Source organism: Periplaneta americana, chromosome 5 (genome assembly GCF_040183065.1).
Source record: "Periplaneta americana isolate PAMFEO1 chromosome 5, P.americana_PAMFEO1_priV1, whole genome shotgun sequence".
In the NCBI taxonomy this organism is placed as follows: domain Eukaryota; kingdom Metazoa; phylum Arthropoda; class Insecta; order Blattodea; family Blattidae; genus Periplaneta; species Periplaneta americana.
Genome location: NC_091121.1, coordinates 74550287 through 74573469, shown reverse-complemented (window position 1 = coordinate 74573469; position 23183 = coordinate 74550287). Strand labels below are relative to the sequence as shown.

At 35.1% G+C, this 23183-nt stretch overlaps 1 protein-coding gene across 1 annotated transcript in view; it reads left to right on the top strand.

The window, feature by feature from the left end:
* LOC138699833 (urocanate hydratase-like) overlaps positions 1-23183 on the top strand; it is a 102759-nt gene that overhangs the window by 56513 nt on the left and 23063 nt on the right. Inside the window, exons 6-9 of the mRNA XM_069826022.1 lie at positions 14748-14891; positions 16079-16189; positions 17479-17652; positions 22506-22726. Of these exons, the coding sequence (XP_069682123.1) occupies positions 14748-14891; positions 16079-16189; positions 17479-17652; positions 22506-22726 (650 nt within the window). The remainder of the gene's footprint in view (positions 1-14747; positions 14892-16078; positions 16190-17478; positions 17653-22505; positions 22727-23183) is intronic.

The following is a 23183-nucleotide window of genomic DNA, read 5'->3' as shown; positions in this document are numbered from 1 at the left end:
GGTAAACATTTTTTTAATAATCTTCGCAACGATGGCCGAACAAGAAGGAAGCCAGTCCTAAGCCTGAATAGAATGGGAAGGAAAATGTTGATTTTGTAGTTTGGTGTAAGGAAAATGTTGATTTCCAACCAGTACTGCTCTATTTTCGATCCGGGACCGAACTAGTACTGTTAACTTAATAACCCAGGACCGAACTAGTATTGTTTACTTCTTGTTCTGCGGAAGATTGGAAATAAAGATGAGTACCTATTTACTTTCCACTTCCGACCTATATGAATCCTTGTCTTCCACGTCAGCAGCTACAGTAGAAGAGGAGAATATGGATGATTTATATCTGTAAAAGTTACGATACATTTTTACTATTGTTAATCTTACCCGTTTCTGTAGATACGCTTTCTTTTTACTTGTAAATTTAATTTAGCGACATTTGACATCTTATTTGGCGACTTCGAGGTGACGATTGTTGGTAACACTGATTTCGATGTTTCCCGAATGAGAGTACATTTTTTGCTCTGGTCTTCTTGAAGAACAAATGTAGAAGTAAATTTAATGTTGAGGTATGAAGTTAAATGTTGCATAGAACGCGCAAAAGACCGTTCGAAACTTAAGACAAAATTGTTTCTTTTCATCATCATTGCATTTCTATAGCTGTGTATCCTGTAGGGAGGAAACTATAAGTAAATATCAAGAGATCGACAGGATTGTTTCATTTTGCCTTACTTTTATAAAATGGACCCACATCCCACACGGCATCTGTAGTAATTCCTTATTTTTTGTTGCTTCCTTCTATAATTTTGTCTTGTACAGTTTCAGTCTCTCTAAATATTCTAACAAGATTATGCACTCAAGGATAAGTAAGAACTTTGACAGTTAGAAAATTATCTGCGGAATTTGTTTGCGCTAGTCAAAGTTAATGAGTATATTGGTACATGATAAACATGAATTCTGGCTGTCGTGTAATAAACCAAGAAACATCCATTCTAACCATATGATCACCACAGATGAAACTCTCGCTCGTACTGACCGCCAGAGCTAGCAATAAATTTAACCGCCTTTCTCAGGGACTTGGTGAATTTGATTATCTTGTGTTTGTTGTTTATTATATTATTGTTATCTCAGAATTTTATCTCAGCCTTGTACACCACGTGAAGCCGTCAAGAAAGCTCGTAATACAGCTGCAGAGCCCAATTACATCCAGTGAAAGTGGGAGTATGGTGTGCGATATCTGGTTTGAGGATTTGGGGGCCAATATTTTTCTGAGATACTGTTAACACTAATACGTGCAAGAAGATATTCACAGACTTTGTGGAGTAACTTGATGGAGTGGAACTAATGCAAGGATATAGGCTATTCAGCAACATGAGGCGACCTGCCGAAGAGTCAAGTAAAACAATATTAAGTTCTTTTGACAACCGAATCATCTCTGTCTATGGTCACCACGTTCGCCCGATCTTACCAGACCTGATTTATTCTTTTGGAGCTATCTTAAAGGTGTGGTTTTTCATGACAGGCCCTCAAACCTTTGGAAAGATGGAGGACTACATCTATAGGGAAATCAGGAATAATAGTGGCTTTATTTTGCACGCGTGAAAGAAGTGCCGTATTGAAATTGCTTAGGAGAGTACGGCGGTCACTTCCACCACCAGATGTAATGTATATATGTGTCACATGAACCAAGCCCAGTCTTCTGCGAATTTTATCATTTTTCCTTAATTTCTTTATGAACTGTAGGCAAGACTTTGGATTCAGTTCTATAAGAATCATCTTGTACAAAGCAGCATAATCAGAATGATACATAAGAAATTAATTGAAATGTTTAGAATTTCCAACATGTTCCCAAACAGAAGAACACACATATACATACACACATGAATGTGCATACTTTCTCCATTCATATTTACATTCCACGTGTAACCCTTGAATCTCTTTAATGCTAAACATGGTGAAATGTTTACCAAGACACTGCTGAAACGGAGCAAAGCTACTAAGGGAAATAGAAACCCTGTGTACATACACAAGTGTACTTACATTCACAGAAATACACAGACAAAAAGAAATAACGAAAGAAATCTAAAAAGAAAAAGAAAACAAACTAAAACGGAATAAATAGGAAATAAAAAACAAAGACATTTTAAACGAGATAAAGTTAGTAGGAAATGAAAATAAATGTCAGAGGGACCAGGTAAAGGAAAAGAAATAAATTAAATATAAGTACTAAGAAAACTAAAAAAAAAATAGAGAAGACAAGATAGGAAAGAAAAAGAAAAAGAAATGCAAAAATATAATTAAAATTCATTCCATTACAAGTCATGGAGGCCCACAGAGTGGCGGAAGGTTTAGGCTGTCGTCTGTAGAGACAATCGGCACTAACGATAGTAGGGATGTCAGTCCTACGTGCCCGCAGCCTTTATCCCGAAGAAAATACCCTTGGTACTCATTCCTGTTAGAAACTGAATAAACCCCAGAGCCTAAAAATATGTCAGGAAAAAATAAAGGGAAGAAAGCAAACAAGAACAGGTATGAAAGAAAAAAGGAAAGGATGAAGAAAGCTGGAAAAGTGAATGAAGAATAAAAACGGAAGGAATAACGTGAAAGAATCAAGAGAAGCAGAAAGAAAGACGAAATATGAAAGAAAATTAAGATGGAAGGGAAAGAGAAAATACTAAAAATTAATAAAGGAATGACAAATGCAGAGGGCCGAAGGAAAGAAAAAGATAAAAAGAAACAGGAGAATAAAAGTAGGCTACTAAAGAAAGAAAGAATAAAGTAGAAAAGAAACTAATTAAAATGAAATAAAACGAAAAAGTACGGAAAGAAATAAAAGAAAGAAAGATTTAAATAAAATGGAGTAGGTCTACAAGAAAGGAAGAAGAAAATGAATAAAAAAGAAAAGATAGGATAAAATACGATGAATATTCGTCCATGTATATTCACGATTGATAGCTATCTACGAAGTTCTAATAAAACGAGAATCAATAAACTTTTATAATGTAGCGTCTCGTTAAAATGCGGCGCTGGCGAAGGTATCCGAGACGCCGCTCCAGGAAACGAGTTTCTCCAAAGTTGGCCTTGCAAACAATCGATATTCCATTCATTGTGTTGGAAGTTAGAGCGGGGTGAAGTAGATGCAAATATCAATCTTAGTGATTGCACCAATTTAATTAGCCTCCAAACCTGTTTGGGGTGCAGACAGGCAGGTTAAATCGAGCTAGCGTATAAATTCTTTTGCGTTAAACAATTTCAGTGAACGAAACTCTGGATATATACAGCTTCTCATTCTTCGGAGGGCTCTCGTCTGCTCCCATAAATTTCTCTCAAACCCCGTCGAGACTTCGGTGGATGAGAAGTACTTCGTCTGGAAGGAAATCCCACCTTCAAGCTTAGTGCACAACAATAAGAACCGTAAGCGAGAGAGTGCATGACTACAGTTCAGTACAGCGAGTAACACGTGGGTTGCGATTCATTCATTAGTCCACTGCGAACCGACACACACACACACACACACACACACACACACGCGCGCGCGCGCGCGCACGACTTATAATTTTGGAACGCAGATAACGTGATATTATTATTGGAACGCAGATAATGTGATATTATTATTATTATTATTATTATTATTATTATTATATCATCATCGTCATCATCATCATCTTCATCTTCATCATGATCACCTAGCAAGACAGGCCACTTAGACCTGTTTCGTCTCTAAGGTCATCTTCCCAAAGAATTCTAATATAAATAACTTGAATATTATTTATAACGCTAAAGAACTATAACAAAATATAAATGATAAATTTCATATTATTTATATCGCTAAAGAACAATAACAATATGAATAACTTGAATATTATTTATATCGCTAAAAGATAGTAGAATACAAAAGATAACTTGAATATTATTTATATCGCTAAAGAGTGATAACGAAATAAAATGATATCTTGAACAAGGCTCGAACTCACAACTTTCGAATCCTTAAGCGAGTACGTTACCGCTACTCTACGAGACGCGAGCATCGTGTAACATCACCGTGACCCGAAGTGGACTTAGAAAATATTCGCTGTTCACGAGTGCGGCCACTTTTTTCAACAGCTGTACAAGGGGCTAATTTCTGAACAACGTCTTCTTTTTGTTCGTCTCTTTCCAGTCTGTTCGCTAAGAATTTTTCTTTGGCCTATAGGAATTTTCCCACAATGAATGTAAAAAGCAAACACAACCATATTGCATTTATTTATTTTGGATAAATGACTTATAGAAAGAAGCCTGCGGTAGCGGCAGGCTGTCACTAAAAGTGAATCGTACTTTAAATTTAATGTTGCTTTACTCTAAAAGTTATCGTGCACCGACCTTCTAGCATGCACAGCGAGTTTTCCTCTGCTGGACCGTGGATTTATGGGCGAGGTTATTTGAGCAGACGTGGTCACTATATTACACGCCTACTGCCACAAAAACATCCATTACCCCTAAAAACAGTTATTACAGACTCTTGGAATTCAAATGTGGCATTATGGACAGTATGCCTTAATTAAGGTAGTGGCAGCTATCAATCGATGACATTTTTATTGGATCATAACGATGACTAGATATTAACCCGCCTGAGTATGGGTCAGAACAAAAGAGCGTAAGCGCTTTTACTGATAGATAGTCAAGGATATCGGAAATTATGGGGAGTAAAATACAGTAAACATTAATGTTTATTAAACAAGTTCTACCTTCAAACGGGAGAATGATGACAGAAAAAATGGACTTGGCTTGGCTTTTCGAGTGACGAACACAGGATTAGGCTTGCTTTGGCCCGTTGCGCGCCCTATATGTGCGTCTAACAGGTGACCTTGGTAGCATTCGTGAATCCGATGTTTTTTTTTTATAATCCGATGTTAACAGGTGGACCATCTAGCCTCAGCTTCATTAGTCCACTGCAAACCGACACAAATACACATGCACGCACGCACGACTTATAATTTTGGAACGCAGATAACGTGATATTATTATTATTATTATTATTATTATTATTATTATTATTATTATTATTATTATCATCATCATCATCATCATCATCTTCTCCATCATCATCACCTATCAAGACAGGCCATTTAACCTGTTTCGTCTGTATGGTCATCTTCCCAAAGAACTATAACAATATAAATGATAACTTGAATATTATTTATAACGCTAAAGAACTATAACAGAATATAAATGATAAATTTAACATTATTTATATCGCTAAGGAACAATAACTGTATGAATGGTAACTTTAATATTATTTATATCGCTAAAACGATAGCAGAATACAAAAGATAACTTGAATATTATTTATATCGCTAAAGAATGATAACGAAATAAAATGATATCTTGAACAAGGCTCGAACTCAAAACTTCAGGCGGAAAGAAGAAATTGCTTGGAATTCCTTTAGCTGATCAGGTACTCTTCTGAGATGGGATTTGGCTCTGTGAAAGCTGTTCATTACCATTATCACCACCACCACCACTACCACCATCACCACCACCACCACGACCACTACCACCACCAACACCACCACCACCACCACCATCATCAAAGTACTAGCCATCGACACGTGAACGTAGATGGGAGGATAATATTAAAATGGATTTAAGAGAGGTGGGATATAATTCTAAGGATTGGATTAATCTTTCTTAGGATAGGGATCGATGGCGAGCTTATGTGATGGCGGCAACGAACGTAGATGGACTTCAGCTTTCTTGCCTGGAATTGAAGTTGACCCTATCTGAATAGAAACGCTCCCCTTGCGTCACGGCTGGCGAACATTAACGGATTACATAGACCTATTTCAATCGAACAAAAGCCTATGTCTGCCCACTAAAACAAAGTGAAACGTGCAGTAAATGGTTGGAAGCGTAATCTCGTAATGTGGTTTGTCCGCTCCGGGTGTTATATTGCGGGTCGATGAGCCTGTCAACGAGCAAGATGGCAGCATCTCATCATGTCGCTGACCCTCAGGTACAGCAAACATGTCATCCACCGTGAGAAGCTGACAGTTCAATTCTTCCTTCTTTGATCCATTATTCATTTGTTTCCTGTTGTCAACGTCACCGTAGAAACTGATCAATCACCAAGCTTCAGGGTACAGTATTAACGAGCATTCGTCCGCCGTCATCTTCATACAATTAGAAATCATAATATATTTTCAGCGGTGGCTAGTGTGGTTTAAGAAAGAAATCCGATTGTGCCAGTGAATGTTACGTGGCTCATGAATAGAGTCCTACGTTTGGTTACTGGTTAGATGCACATGGATCATACTAGCTTCGCTTGCAAAGGAGGGCTTTGACTCATCTCCCCGTTTCGTTTCGTATGTTACATCTGCTTATTCGTATAGGACAGTAGAGACACTGAACAATGAGAATGCTACTCACATACAAAATATACTGTCATGTGTAGGATTATTTAATTATAGGGTAAATTAGGGCCTGTTGGGCAGTAGGGCATGTTTGACACTTTGTATTTTAACGTGTTACCTCGCCACTTGTGGGCACCACATTCTGCTAGAAGTCAATGACAGAAGTAGCCCCACTCGTGCCTACTTCCGTCATTGACTTCTAGCAGAATGTGGTGCCCACAAGTGGCGAGGGAACACGTTAAAGTACGGAGTGTCCAACATGCCCGACTGTCCAACAGACCCTATATATGTGTGTGTGTATATATATATATATATAGAACTGTATAATACTGGTAATGGAAATTACGAGAAAACAGCTGAACGGATTTTAATCAATTATCCCTCATTTTGAAGCTTGGCATCCAAGGTGTGTAATTTTCTGAGTACAGCTGTGTATTGGATATTAAAAACTACAAAACTTGAGGTGGTTTGATAACACTATTACCATTAGAAATGAAATATTATTATAGTTAATGCCATGATGTGATTATTTTTCAATAATTATACATATTAATGATATATTGATGATTTGAAATGGAAACGTTTTGAGGTTTAGATGTAGAGAATATCTTAAATTACATCTTCATTTCTATAATTTACTGAGCGGCGGCTATATAGTATATAATTTTGCTGAAAACAACAAAACTTACGTAAGATAATAATATTGTTATTAAAATCAAATATTTTTATAGTTATTAATCAAGTGAGGTTGGGTCTTTTTCATATATTTAATGGCGCTGTAGTGTAGATATTTATATGAGTGATTCTCTTCAGTATTGGCTCGAGAGAGCGAAAAAATTACAGTTCCTAAGGAAAGACCGAAGGTATTATTTACTGATAAAATAAGAGGCCTACAAGATTTGTAATCTCCCGATCATTTCAGCAAGACCACTTAGCAGGATAAAATGATTTTACCCTCTACATTTCAAGGTAGTTCACGAAATATGCAATAGCTATACCAAGAAGCTATGTCTATTGTTCGAAAGCATAGCAAACCTGACTTTTTTAACTTTCACCTACAATCCACAATGACCTGAAATAGCTATTGCTTTACTCCCACATGAAAAACCCACTGATCGTCCTGACATTGTTACTTGCGTTTTCGCGTTCAAACTCAAAAAGAAATTCAAGAAAAAGTATTTGGCATAGAAAAACCATTCAGAAGGAGTATATTTCATTATTATGGAAACAAATAAGTTTCAAAATGCCTGGTATTCTTTATAGAAAATAAATTTGAAAAATGTTTATTTGAACGTCTAATGAACTTAGTTTGCAGCATTTACTGCACAAGCCACTAGTATTTATTTAAAGCTATCTTAAGTACAACAGAAGATTATTCTCAAAATAAGTAAAACGAATCTAGATTCTAGATGGGCCTACATTTTTGTTTCACAATGTATTTTTCACCCTAAAAGTAAAAGCCAATGCTGATTATTTTTCGCCTATTTACAGAGTTTTGAATATTTAAATTGCACCTTTTAATATATATATATATATATATATATATATATATATATATATATATATATATATATATATATATATATATATATATTACCAATGTGAAAATGAGTTTAAAAGTAAATAATATGATAATTTATTGAAAGAATTGAAATTTGAATATTCACAATTAAAAATAAGTTAATAATGAAACACATAATGTATTTCAGCTCTGATGTTTCAACTTCTGTTCATTTAAAAATGTTTGTAGATTGTTGTTATCTCCATGTATTGCGGCCACTAATACCAGAGTACAGAAATAAATTATGAATAGACCTACTTGTTTTACACGCGAACGTTGTAAATGGACACAGCCTATGTATGTACACATCTATATATAAATACATAAATAAATGGTGGAAATTGCAATAATACAATAAGTCAGAATAAAAACTAAATTATTTACACTGACCAATTGCTTTACGAGTCTCCATACATTACAACGAGTGATTGTAAATATTTTAAGTGTTTCAAAATAAAAAATTTTCCTTTTTTCTGATAAAATACGTTTTCTTCTTTTCTAATGAAATGCTCGCTATGATATCCTTCTGTTGTAACACTCATTTCCAACCGTCTAGCTTTGTTTTGTTTTTACATGGTTCATGATTAGCAGCAGACCTGAAGTATGTACGCTACGCTATACTCCGTACACTGCATGTTTTAGCACTATTTAGACCGTGTATTTCAATAGCTATTGAGTAGAAATTGTAGAAATATGATAGGAAATACGTTAGGATACAGAGGAAGTACTACACACCGAGTTTTGTATCCGCATTTCCATTTGGTAAACGTTTGCCTCGTCATCGTGTCCGTTTGCACGTGAAAATTGATCTTACCGCTTTGGATCTACATTAATAATAACCCTAAACATTCCATGTTCCACTCCCTCCGACACTCCCAGCGCATTGTTTGACACGGCAAAGTGAGAGCATGATTCAATAAATCACGTCATGCAGTTTACTTACGAACTGCATAACTTTATCGGCATTCGGAAAGGAATTTTATACTCACAATTAGTGCAGGGAGTGTCCGGTGAGCAGAAAATTAAGCCATTACACCGAGTTTCTTAAAGTCAATTCTGTCTTCAGACGACCCAGTAATTCTACTTTGTTTCCTGTAGTGTTCATTCCTATCTCTGCGGTTTGAAAATATGTTTTCCTACAGAGACATCTGCAGCCTAATTGAGACATTGTTCCGCAGAAACATCTGTTGCTACAAAGAAACTTGGTAAGTCGAATGCTAACAGATAATTGTGCCTGGATCCTTTCAAGACAGAGATTTCTTTGCGAAGTAATTCTATGTTATGATCCCCAAGCTTTACCTCTCGTTTGAAGAAAATAATGATAAGGACTTCATTGAACCTTAAACACATATCATCAGTCGGGCTTGAATCGCCGAATCTCGGTTTTACTACCACGTGGTATCCATTGAGATTATGTCATTATCAGTCAGCGCATTTTTGTTTCCAAACATACAGCGGATCGAGTAGTTTCTTCCGGTACATCTATTACGTCATGTCGACGCATAACGTGGCTCGTTAGCCATGGATGCATAAGCAAGATAGTATTGTAAGCAGGTACGCATAGACCAGGCTTGCAAAACTGGGCGACAATTGTGGCTTTACGTCACTCACCCCTTCCTTCCATCCCCGCGTCATTGACTTCGTAGGGGAGAGCATTTGTATTCAGTGTCTGTCTTATGTGATTGCGTACGGGCCACAGATACGTCATGCAACGCCGGTGGACTGTGGACCGGGATCCAACGCTTTCCCCATGCTTTCCACCCCTCTCTCGCCAGTTCTGGCATAGACTATGAATCATAGTACGATACAGGCGCTCCATCGTCAATGTTGTACATGTAAAACACTAAGTTACGACTATATTGTGATCTGATTCTAATATGAGTAAATTGCATTTTAATTCAGACTTTTGTGTTAATATTATTTTAATTTATCAATCTATGTTATATTGTATTTCATTTTGATCTGTATTTTATGTATATTGCGTAAAATGTAAATATTGTTAATTTGTATATTGATTCTTGTTATTATTGTGTCACTGTAACGTCTTGTGACGTAGGAAGAACATTTTCTTAGCTCAAATTTTTACTGACAGTTATGGTAAAAGATATGAATTTCATAACCTCAGAATATATATTTTTGTTTACCGTAACGGAGCTGATTTTGTTAAATGAATTAATTGTAGGCTCTGCCTGTTATGCATTAAGATCCTTATCTACTATTGGTGATATAAACTTACTTAAAATGTCATACTTTGCATATTTTCACTCTGTAATGAAATATGGATTAATATTCTGGGGTAACTCGTCTGAAGCTAAACACGTTTTTGTTTTACAAAAGAAAGCTATAAGAATAATGGCCGGTGTGCATAAAAGGACCTCATGTAAAAATATTTTCCGAAACTTAGAAATCTTGACTTTACCTTGTGAATACATTCTTTCCCTAATGATGCTGTATATTAAGAACCAAGATAAATTCAGTACTAATCAAGACATTCATCATTTTAATACAAGACATAAATCAGATCTTCATCTACCCTCTGTTAGTCTAAGCTGTTTTAAAAAAGGAGTTCGCTATTCATGTATAACAGTCTTCAATGCACTGCCTAATTATCTTAAAGATTTGAAGAACAACGAGAAAAGGTTCAGAAAAGAATTAACCAAATTTCTACATACTCATACCTTCTACACAATTGATGAATTGTTTATGCTTGTGAATTGAATTATTCTACTTAAATGACATGTACAATTTTATATAGCTCAACTAAAATATGTTTTTATATTGACTTAATCTGTTTACTATGTATTGTATTTTTTGTTTAGCATAACTGATGAATTGTATGTACTGTAAATTGAATAGTATACTGTATAGGTCAACTGATGAATTGTTTAAGCTTATAAATTGAATTAATCTACTTCATATGAATTGTATAGCTTAACGAAAATAAGTTTGTAAATTGAACTAATTTGATTGTATATGTTTGTATAGTGTGCTGATGAATTGTATATGTTCTTAAAATGATTACTAGTCTGTGTAGCTCTACTGATGAATTGTATATAGAGCTACTGTAAATTGAATGGTAATATGTATAGCTCAACTGATGAATTGTTTATGATTATAAATTGAATTAATCTACTTGATATTAATTGCACAAATTTGTATAGCTTAATGAAAGTATGCTATTTTGTATTGTATATATTTGTATAGTTTTGGCCGATGAATTGTATATGCTTTAAATTGAATAGTAATCTATATAGCTCTACTGATAAATTGTTTGTGTTTGTAATTTGAAGTAGTTTGCATGATATGTATTATCAATTTCTGTATATCACAACTGGTTGAATTGTTTATGCCTTAAATTTAATTAAATTGTTTTGTATTATAATATAACTCAACTTATGAATGATCGTTTGCGTTTGTAAATTTAATAATCTGATTGGCTATGTATTGTATACTTTTAGTAGAGCCATCGATGTAGCTCAGTCGGCAGACTCGCTGGGCTTCTGATCCGGAGCTGCGTTCGGGCTTGGGTTGGATCCCCCTTTGGACTTTGGTTTCTTCGGTTCTTCGGAGGTTTTCCCCAGCCGTGGGACTGAAGCCGGATGGTCTATGGCGAGTCCTTGGCATCAACCCCTTTGATTTGATTACCCACTTTGATTTGATTACCTGGTTGGGTTTTTCCGAGGTTTCCCCCACCGAAAAGGCAAATGCCGGGTAATATTTTGGCGAATCCTCGGACCTCATCTCATCTCACTACATCACGCCAAAAAAAAAAAAAAAATTGTAGAAAATTACTAAATTATAAAACTATAAAAATTTGTAAAAATTGTAATTGTAATATTGTAAAATGTTGACATGTTCCACATCTTGAAGCTTCATTGCTCATGTAAGATCTATGGAATAAAATGAATGAATGAATGAATGAATGAATGATTGAATGAATGAATGAATGAATGAATGATTGAATGAATGAATGAATGAATGAATGAATGAATGAATGAATGAATGAATATATTGTTTATAGAGTACATACAGTTAATGTGTATCATGTTTACTATTATGGTCTAAAATATATATTATGTATAGGCCTACTAGTTCAGTATTATCATCGATCTAATTATATTTCCAGCCATATGTTGCACTAATATTTTGTAGAGCGCTAATTTCGCAGTGTTAGTGCGTTTATGTGGTTAAAAAGTAGCTGGACAGACCGTTTCAATTTAGCAGCAATCCCACTTACAGTTGTCATGCTCCATCATTATTATTATTATTATTATTATTATTATTATTATTATTATTATTACTATTATTATTATTATTATTATTATTATTATTATTATTATTATGTACCGAACTACGTTTTACCTTTTGTAGCGTCCTGACATAAGCATTTAAGGTTACGGTCTGAACCCTGAAACTTCAGGATATACTAACCGATAACTTTTCTAACTTGTTTGGGAACGAAAATGCGCTGTCTGATTATTATGCCATGTAAACTGGAAGTTTGTTCCGGTTTCTGATTCTAATATCTTTTCCTTGGTTCCCCTCTTTCTTGATCTGCTTTGGAATTTCACTGCCCATATGTATATTAAGTAAGATGTTTGCATAACTGTTTCTGTGTTTCGTTAATTTATGAGTTTTTACTCAATATCTAATTATTTTCTTATCCCTATGCTTTTATTCCCTGGCACGATACAGAGATTACAATATATCCGACCAACCATCTGAGCTGAAAACAATCTAGTAGATGTCTAGATTTCTTAATCTTAATCTCTTACTCTTTATTGAGCTATAATCAAGATGTATACTACAAAATAACTTGGCTTGACTGTTCGAGGACTGGACCCGGAACAGGTTCTTGCACTTAGGCTTGCTGTAACTCATTGTGCGCCCTATTTGCTTGATGTTCGTCCAAGCCCGACATGTGGCCTGAGTGGCATTCATGAATTCCATGCTGACAGGTGGACCATCCTGACTCAGTCCTGATAGAGCTAGGTCCCATCCTCAGACAAGCAGCCTGATAAGTCCCAGGGTCCGAAGCCCAAAACACTTCCTACATCAGCAACGGAAACCCGTACACCCCCAGGACTTAACCTCGCGGAAAAAAGTATTTGCGTTTCTTTAAGGCCCGAGCCCGGCAGGCAAAAGTGAATTTCAACCCGAGCACGGCCCACGGGCTTTGTCCTCTTATAAGGAGAATAGGACCAGGAGCAACTACCTCTAGCGTACTCTAACATGGGCAGTTAATTTAGCTGTATTCCAGTGTAGTCAACTAAGCGCCTCCAAGTGCTTCGTGCACGTACCTCACTTTCTACTGCTTGAAGGTTCCAATCCAGTGTCATCCTCTATAGCGTTGTGAAATGTCAATAGCGATTTCCTTTCTGACCTTCAAGCGTTCTTATCGTATCAAATATTCTTTAGTATCTATTTAATTTATAACCACTCCTTTATCTCAATTAAGATAGTTGTACCTACCTAACTATAAGTAATGATCTCTTCTATACCGGAATTATTAATTAGAATGATTAGTATTCTCTAGGTGTATATACAGTATCTTCCTGCATCATTAATTTAGTTTAACTGCAGTTAATTATAGAGCTATACTCTTTACAGAGGTTATAAAAATTAAGTCGTTACGAGTAGGCTAATAATTGACAGATACTGTTTTATTATATGTACCTACGAATCAAATAGCAACTCAAATGCCATTTTACATAAATATCTGCCAAATTGTCTGCGATCATGTTATTGCAGATAACTTAATTTACTAAATCAAGACACTTTCTTTGCCGAAGTATTCTACAGGGTGAACCGTAAGTAATGTCATTAATTTCAGGGGGTTATTCTTTGAGATATTTCAAACAAAAAGGTTTAATACAAATTTGCTCGTTTTTGCTTCCTTTTCGAGAAAAAATTGTTTTATATGAAACACTTCATAACGTGTTTTGGGAAAGCCATTGATCCAATTCCCAATATGCTCAGCCAGTTTAAGAGAGCAGTGTGTTATGATAGTGAATGACTGAAAAAGTTTCACTTTTCTCCTTTAAACATGTAGAAATTTGATCCGAAGAAATGTAGCCTCACTTTTTGTTTTGAATAGGAATTTTATTTCTTTTTATTATATTATTATTATTTGTTTATAATTATGATGGAATTAGTAATTGATATATTTATCTTTAAATATTTTTGTTAAAATTTTAAAAGCAACTAGGTAAATAAATATTCTCGCATGTCTCTTCATGTATATGAATATGGAGTACGTGAATATTTTTCGGAAGAATTAACACATAGGTAACATAATTCATCGAGTAATTTAGGAGAAATACTTTATATAGTTTAACAGATGGACGGACGGACAAACAGAATGTAGAAAATCACTTTTCGCTGTTAGGAAATGGAATTGAATGAAGAATAGTCTGAAAAGATTAAAATGGCAAGAATATGGCCCTTCTATGCCGTAGCAGGATAGGAATAAAATTAATATTATACAAATGCAAAATCAAGATAAATAACTTAAGCATAAACATAAATAGATGATTTGCAAACATAAAATTTACGAGATAATACTGTGTAAGACACACGCCTAACAAAATTTGTCCTTAAATATATTCGTATATAAAAAAAACCTCTGGTCGTTTATAAGAAGATGACTTGACGATATCTAAAATTAGAGCTATTGCACAATGCACGTTGATGTTGTTGATGATAATGATGATAATGCTAGTGTAGAAAACTGTAATAATATTCTTCCAGAGAATAAATGATAGACTGCTCGGTAGAGATCTTAATTTAACTGTTTATGTTCCTTGCAGATTACAGTGTTGAACGCAGGTAGGAAGCATCTGGGGGCCGGGTCCTTGGCGGGCAAAGTGTTTGTCACCTCGGGGCTCGGAGGCATGAGCGGCGCACAACCCAAAGCAGCTGTCATTGCAGGTTGCATCGGTGTCGTTGCAGAGGTACGCGAAATTTGAAGCTTTTATATCGCCTTAGATTGCTAAATTCAAGAACTTCTGTTGTAAAATATATATCACTACAGTTCATATTTGTAGTTAAACGATTGAATTAAACGTAACGAAGTACATTCGGAAAGTTACAAGCTCGAGATGATAGTGTGATTTCTTCTGAGATATAACAATAATTTTAAAATGACTAATAGAAAAACAAAAGTAGTTCATTTAAGAGATAATTTAGAAATACAAAACAAATAGGCTACATGTTTAGTATTATAATTTATTCAAGCAAATAATATAAACCTTACTCACAATAGCAAAGATAACAATGTAATCTAAGTATCGGTAATGTAAACAAAAAATGAACAACTTTTTTTAAATTTCAGAGAAAATATATTCAATGATTGAGCTGTTTGGACTTTTCCTTTTGCAAAATTTTCTAAATTGTAGCACAACGTTTCGAAGAGTGGATTTCTCTTCGTCGTCAGGTGAAAACCTACTGTGGGGATCGTTAGAAACAGCTAGCCTGTCTGTAACGATCTAGCTGTTTGTAACGATCCCCACAGTACAGTAGGTTTTCATCTGACGACGAAGAGAGAGCCACTCTTCGAAACTTTGTGCTACAATTTTGAAAATTAGCAATGGAAAAAGTCCAAATAGCTCCATCATTGAACAATTCACCGTTGTTTTCTCCCCATTCATTCAAATCAGAAAATATATTGTAATATTTCCATGAATCTTCGCATACTCAAATGAACTTCTTGTTTGAGCTCTTATGATAGTTCATGTATGTAATATTTTTTGTCATATAGCCTAGGCCTAAATTGCATCAAATCATTAGAGGCTTTTCCATTCTCCGTTGTGACTCAAATGGTAGATATGGTTTCCGTCTACAAATTCAGCGGACTTTATTTCCAACACCTGCTGAAAATGGAAAGTTTTCTTCTTCTGAAAATACGGGGCGTTTGTCCCTTATCTTGTGTTTGTCCTGTACGAGGTACTCTCTGAACCATATTCACCGCACTATCATGGAATTCCTATGCCTGTAAATGTATAGTGTGTTGTAGAATCCCCACAGAAAGTGGCTGTGTCCATGAAGGGTGAAGAATATGAAAGAAAAGCGATTGTCTCCAAAGATGACAATTATATAAAAATAAAGATAGTAGAAATAATTGTGAATTTTTTATTGTCAGGTGAGTCGAGAGGCATTGGAGAAGCGTCATGCTCAAGGATGGCTGCAGGAGATTGAGTCCAACCTAGACAATATTATACAACGCATTCGCGCAGCGAAAAAGAGCAAACAGGTACATACCACCAGCTATATCATTAGTTAAATAATAAAAATCATGATTAAAATGCGATCCCTATGATCTATTAATTACTACTGGACTCTAAGCTGCAGTGTCTCCTCAAAGATTTAAAACTTCTCAGAATAGTAGATAGACCAGAAATAAAGAATATAGATGAATAAATAAGTAAGTAAGTAAGTAAATAAATAAATAAACAGATAAATAAAATAATGTAATAATGACAGTGTGCGATCTTGGTAGATCCTGTGGCATTTATGCGACTGTGAGAAACTTTTCTTCCAAATACTTAGGTTTTCTGTTACTTTCATTAAATGTCGCTTCCAGTAACTTCATGTCACTATCTCACATTGTCTGAACATACTCTGCAGCTTCAAATGGGGTCATTAAATGAAAAATTACATTGAATACTTATTTAATATATGCACTATTTTAATCTAGCCTATAGTTAGTTCTATTATCAGGCAGTTCATTTCACTTGAAGATATGTGTCAGAAGAAGAACAATTTATTGTTTATATACATCTGAAGTCTGATTAATTTAATACGTTACTAGTCAGCGATGTATGCAATGGAGGAGGAAAGAAACTGGCCATCCTACCCCAGTATCTGAACAAGATGGGAGAAAAGACGACAAAGCATAACTGAAAAGATACAGTATACATATACAATTTTCGTGGTTAAATCTGCACTAAACTTCAATATTCTGTAGGCTTAATAAGTTATATGTATAGATTACATGTCAAATAATTTTGTTTTAGTCAAAATACTTACTGTACACTTATAATTTTATTTACAGAAGAATCCTTTACTGTGTATATTCTTCCTAATTGTATATTACTCCATTATAGTACATAATTCCACCACAGTCTTCAAGTCTAACCTTTCAGGTCCTAATATACTTACAACAGTGATGCTGGATGAACCAAGTAAAAGTAAAATGTCATACAGGAGCAGATCATCCTACTCTGTATTACTATAGGGGAACAACTTACAAAACTCCGCTGGTCTGCGCATGCCTCAATCTTAAAGTGTGACACAATATACTATTCACTTCCTCCTTCTTAATTGTCAGCCAATAGTAGAGCGTACTGATAGCAGTGATGCGTTAGATGACTTTCAGTCTGTAGCGACAATGGTTCAGATTAATGGAGGGAAATTTCAGACTCCGCCTCCAGCATAGCGGTAAGGTTTAGTAACCTCCTACAACGGAGTTTTGTCAGTTGTAGGCCTATAGAAGGCAATTTCGCTGATAAACTCCGACCACGTAATTACTTGATCCAACAGGCGGTGAGCATCGGCTACCATGGGAACGTGGTAAAGCTGTGGGAACGACTAGTCCAGGAGTACGAGCGGACGGGGGAGCTCCTGGTGGACCTGGGTTCCGACCAGACGTCCTGCCACAACCCTTTTAACGGCGGTTACTATCCCGTGCAGCTAGACTACGAACAAGCACAAGAGGTAACTGCAAAATGATACAGGCCGGCGGTATTTTCATGACAATTCTACCTACCTATGTTTGTAAAATAACGATGATGAATTAGTTATCTTGCTTTGATAGAGACTGTCAAGTGATGTTCATAGGGGATTTTATATTATTGCATCTTCTCTAAATACGCTACATAGCTGAATAACCTTAGGCCGTATCCCAAAACTACATTTACAGCTGATTACAGTGAACTAGACAGTTGATTAAATAGACAGAAATCATAATCCAAAGCTATATACTCCATAACAATCAAGTTCGTAGTAGTTTGTAAACGAAAATGCTTGTTTGATTGATGACTTGAACACATTAAAAAAAAAAAAAAACATAGGTATCTTATCAGTAGGGCAAGAAAGTCATGCATTTGCTTTTATTTTTTCCGTTGTCTGAAATTAATTATTGATTAATTCACGAGTCGTCTACATTTAAGCTTATCAAACCAAACTCTATTATATCTATTTGCATATTTTGGCTTTTTTTTTATAAATTCACAATATTATACAATATATTTTATATTATTGTGACATATTTTCGCGTTGAGAACTATAATGTAAATAAATTTACAAAATGCGTATTTTTTAATGTGTTTGAAAGACAATGGAATCAAAAATTATCAACACTAATCTCATTAGACATTTTGCTTTGTCTAGAAAAAATAAAAATTCGAGTGGGATTTAATTGACTATTACACGATGAGAAGAAAGTATGTATATAAAGAATGGAAGAAATAAAGTACGTACCTAATACAATAAAATATTACTGACTTACTCAAATTCTCAACTGTCTTGAAAATGTATTATTGTACAACCTCATCATTACAAATATTCCACTAGATAGCAGTAGTGTGTTATGATGAGCTGTTCTCTTGTTACTATACAATTTTCACTCAACTCCATGGACGATTACCAGACATCGGATTCTAGGGCAAATGCCTATTTTGTTTCTTTAGGAGAAAAGTAAAAATAATTATTAATATTTGTGTTTCATGGAAATTGAAAGGTATTCAAAGAGTTTTATAGTGCCCTAAAATGCCCTAAAACGGTTATTAGAGCCTAATTTGTTAATATTCGCCTAAAAATGCCTAACTCACTGTAAAGTTTCGCATTTTACTCTTACTTTTTATAATTTATACATGCATTCACTGCGAAATTTAAAGCATTTAAAAAGTGGAAAGTTTGCTTCACACCGGCCATGAAACCATTGATAAAGGAAACAAAATGTTTTGAATCTCACGACACTCGCAATAGATTTCACCGAATTTAACATGTTTGGAGGCATAAATGCCGACAAAGAACCAACCTTAATTTTGAAGCAGGCAACAACCACAACATGTGCTGCTACCGATTCAGAGATATACTATACTATAAAAATGACTGTTTTCGGTCTGAAACCGATTAGCTGTACTGCCCTTCAGAGTGTCATAAAATCACAATTTTTGGAGAAAGAGTGTTTTTGAAATATTTATGAAAAGTCGTAAAACTGCGAATTAGTAGGGTAAACCGTTACAAAATATTTAAAAGAATGACCCTCCTAGTGTTAACACTACCAGGAAATGCAACAATAAGTGGAACTTTGTATTTTTGTCCAATTGAATCTCAATAACAACGGTTCATTTGAATGCTCGTTAACAGTTGCTCTTTCCCTCACCTTATTTGTGTTGAGAATTTTTGAGCGGTAGGACGTTTTCCTGTGAAGTTTAACGCGATAATGCCGAAAAATATAAGTGCAAAATCTACATTGATCCGGCAATGGCAACAGAATATTCAGAATTCACTTATGTTGGAAAAATAATATTCTGCAAGATTTGTAGCAAACAGGTATGTAACAATAGTTGAAATATCTAAATTCTATTAATTTTAATCAGTAGGCCTATAATATTTATACATTGACTGAGCTATCCTGAGGTATAATTCTTTTTAAGACCACTACACTTTAACCTTTTAAATTCCGATAGTTAAAGCATTTGCAGGTCATTAAAATTTTGATTGTTCGAACCCACTAACTTTGTGATAGAAATACGGCAATACAACAATTAGGATTTTATTTTAATTCAGTTTACTTTACATTTTTAGATTTCGCAAGAAAAGAAGTGCCACCTAAAGCAGCATGTGCAAGGAGCGGCTCATAAGGCTAAAGCTCAGCAGAAAAATCAACTGCAAACAAACTTTACTAACACAGCCTACTTCATCCAATCTCAGCAGCAATTTCTATGCTGATTTAACCAGAGCGTTTGTTGCTGCTAACATTCCCTGGAATACAATTGAAAATCCGGTTTTAAGACAGTTTTTACAAAAATACTGCAAACAAAATATCCCATCTGAGTCGACCCTAAGAAAAAATTACTTAGACAGAATATACAATGAAACTTTAGCTTCCATTCGAGAGGATATAGGTGATTCTTACATATGGGTCTCTGTGGATGAAACCTCAGATCCTATGAATAGGTATATAGCAAATATGGTAGTATGAAAACTTAGTCCTGATGGACCTTCGATTCCACACCTCGTATGTGTTAAGGAACTTTCGAAAGTGAATAGCCAAGCCATTGCTTATTTTGTAAATAAAGGCCTACAGTCTTTATACTCAGGTAATATAGACGATTCTAAAGTTCTGTTGTTTTGTACTGATGCTGCCTCATACATGGTTGCTGCAGCTCCACTTCTTAAAACATTTTATCCTAACCTCACGCATGTAACCTGTCTAGCACATGGCCTTCACAGGGTTTCTGAAACAATCCGGAATGAATTTCCTCTTGTCAATTCGTTTATTTCTAACACAAAAAAATGTTTTTGTAAAGCCCCATCCAGGATTTCAATATTCAGAGAGAACTTTCCAGATATCCCACTCCCACCTCAGCCGGTTGTTACACGATGGGGAACCTGGATTCAGTCAGTGGTGTATTATTCTAAGTATTTTAAAGAAGTGGTCACAGTTATTGATAAATTACCTGAAACTGATAGTGCAGCGTGTGTGAAAGCAGTGAAAGATTGTCTGAATGACTCACGAGTGAAAAACGATATTGCCTACATAACATCAAACTTTTCTTTCATACCTGCAAGCATTGAACAATTAGAACGTGAAAAACAATCTCTTTGTAGCCAAATAGCAATAGTAAAGGAAGCTCAAGTGAACATACATTCTGCTTTGGGCGAAACTGGGAAAAAAGTTAAAAATAAGTGGGACAACGTATTAAATAAGAATGTAGGATTTTCATTGTTGGAAAAAGTATCAAGAGTGATATCGGGGGAAAGTGTAAATGTTCCAGTAAGTATTGATGTTTCTATTGTACCTAATTTAAAATTTGCGCCTCTCACATCAGTTTCGGTTGAAAGAAGTTTTTCTGCTTTCAAAATGATTCTCAGTGACAAAAGGCAAAGGTTAACTGTGGAGAATTTAGAAAAAATTCTGGTGGTGTACTGTGCAGATAATTATAATAAAGTCTGAGCATGGAACTGAATTTCAATAACTTAAAATGAGTAATCTTGATATCAATAATCATTATTTCATTAGTTTCAATATATTAAATTTGTGCAGCTCTGTTTATAAATATAATATAGTATTCTTTTTTAATGTTTAAACATACTTTTTTGTGCGTATTTTAGTGTATAACTAAAAATTTCAGTGAAAGAAATAAGTATGATACCTTGATGTGCCTAAAATGCCTATTTTCATTAAAATAGAGCCTAATTTTACAGATTTTGAGCTTATTTTAGGCGCCTAAAACTGCAATTTTTAGTGCCTAAAAATCCGATGTCTAACGATTACTAGTCAAGAAGGCTTTGTTGATTCAGTTTCATTTTTACTAAAACAGTTGCATTCCACTTCAATTATCAATATACATTAAACAATCTCTGCTACGTGACTATCTATAATCTGATACAGCAGAATCTTTAACATAACCTAAATAATATAAACAAGATAAATGATAGAAAAGTTTTAATTAAAGATGATAAAATAAACATGAATCATTTAGAAGGTACAATTGAAGGGTTCAGAGCCATAGTCGGTCAAGCGCCATTTATTAAAAACGGAGAAAGCAAGGGTTAAAGTAAAGTAAATACCATAGTTTAATGAAGATTGATATATAATTTAGTTTTAATGTGTATACTTCATATTACTTGCTATACGTTTCCACTGAATTATGGTAATAACTTCATTTTAATCCTTGTTTTCTACGGTTTTAGTAAATGGCGTTTGGCCCCTATTGTTCTGAACCCTTCAATTATTGAAAGTATAATGTTGTCAAACAAAGAAACAAATGCTAGGAAGGTGATAAAAACAAACAAATGCTAGGGAGGTGATACTGATAAAGACAAATGCTAGGGAGGTAATAAAAATTATAGGATAAGCAGGCATGACTGGTTGAAACACGTCGTTCCATATCGTTTTATTGGTCAAAAGTAGTATAACGTAGTAAAAGTATAATAGTCATGTTAAATAATTATTTCTGAGAATTGTAAGCGCAAAAGAACAAGATGGTAGACGGCTGCGCAAACGAACAAGATAGTATACGGCTATCCAATTCGTATTATGCTAAGAATTCGTCCCAGAAAAAAAAACTGTTATTGAATACCTTTCACTCTGTAAGAAAACTTCCCTGTCAGTATATCCTCAAACTCAGCAGCTATGTTAAGACAAGAGAGTAATATTCTTGACGGAATCTATGTACAACAAAAGCAAATGCTCTTAGATTCGAATATCAAAACAGTCGTGTGTAAAACTACTGTACTCCACCTGGCAGATGTGGCGTCACGTGATCAAATAGCCACGTGCAAACGATAATTAAGGCGGGTCTGATGATTCGTTCCGTCTTGATTCACTTGTGAAGGTGCTGGCGAGGGATCCGGCCCTCTTCAAGGAGCTGGTGCAGGCCAGCCTGGTGCGCCAGGTGGCGGCCATCAACTTCCTGGCGGAGCGCGGCATGTTCTTCTGGGACTACGGCAACGCCTTCTTGCTAGAGGCTCGGCGCGCGGGGGCCGACGTGGGTGTGGACGAAGATCCCAGCGGACTCAAGTTCCGGTACCCGTCTTACGTCCAGGATATCATGGGGTAGGTTTGACTTCTCAAATACAATCAACTGCACATGTTATGCATTGTTTGCGTGATGGTATCTCCAGTCTCTCCTCTTTCTTCATACATTTTCCTCCTTTATAAAGTCTTCATAAAGTCTTCATAATGTCCTTTCTTCTCTTCTTTTTTTCCTCCATTCCTTTCTTTCTGGTTCTTTTTCCTTTTATAATTTTGTTTTCTTGGTTTATCTGTCCCATATTTCTTGGTTAAATAATGCAATTTTTCCTTCTTTCACTTCTTCCCTCATTTCTTCAAGTCTTTTTTTCTTACTTTCTCCCATATTCTCTTCTTTGCGTCTTTATCTCTCCTTCTCTTCCTCATTTGCTCTTTCTTCATTTTCTTTTTTCCCTTGCCATCTTTCTATACTTCTTCCTTTTCATTAATTTTTCTTTCCATCCATTATTTTCACCTTCATTTCTTTCCTTCATAAGCCTTT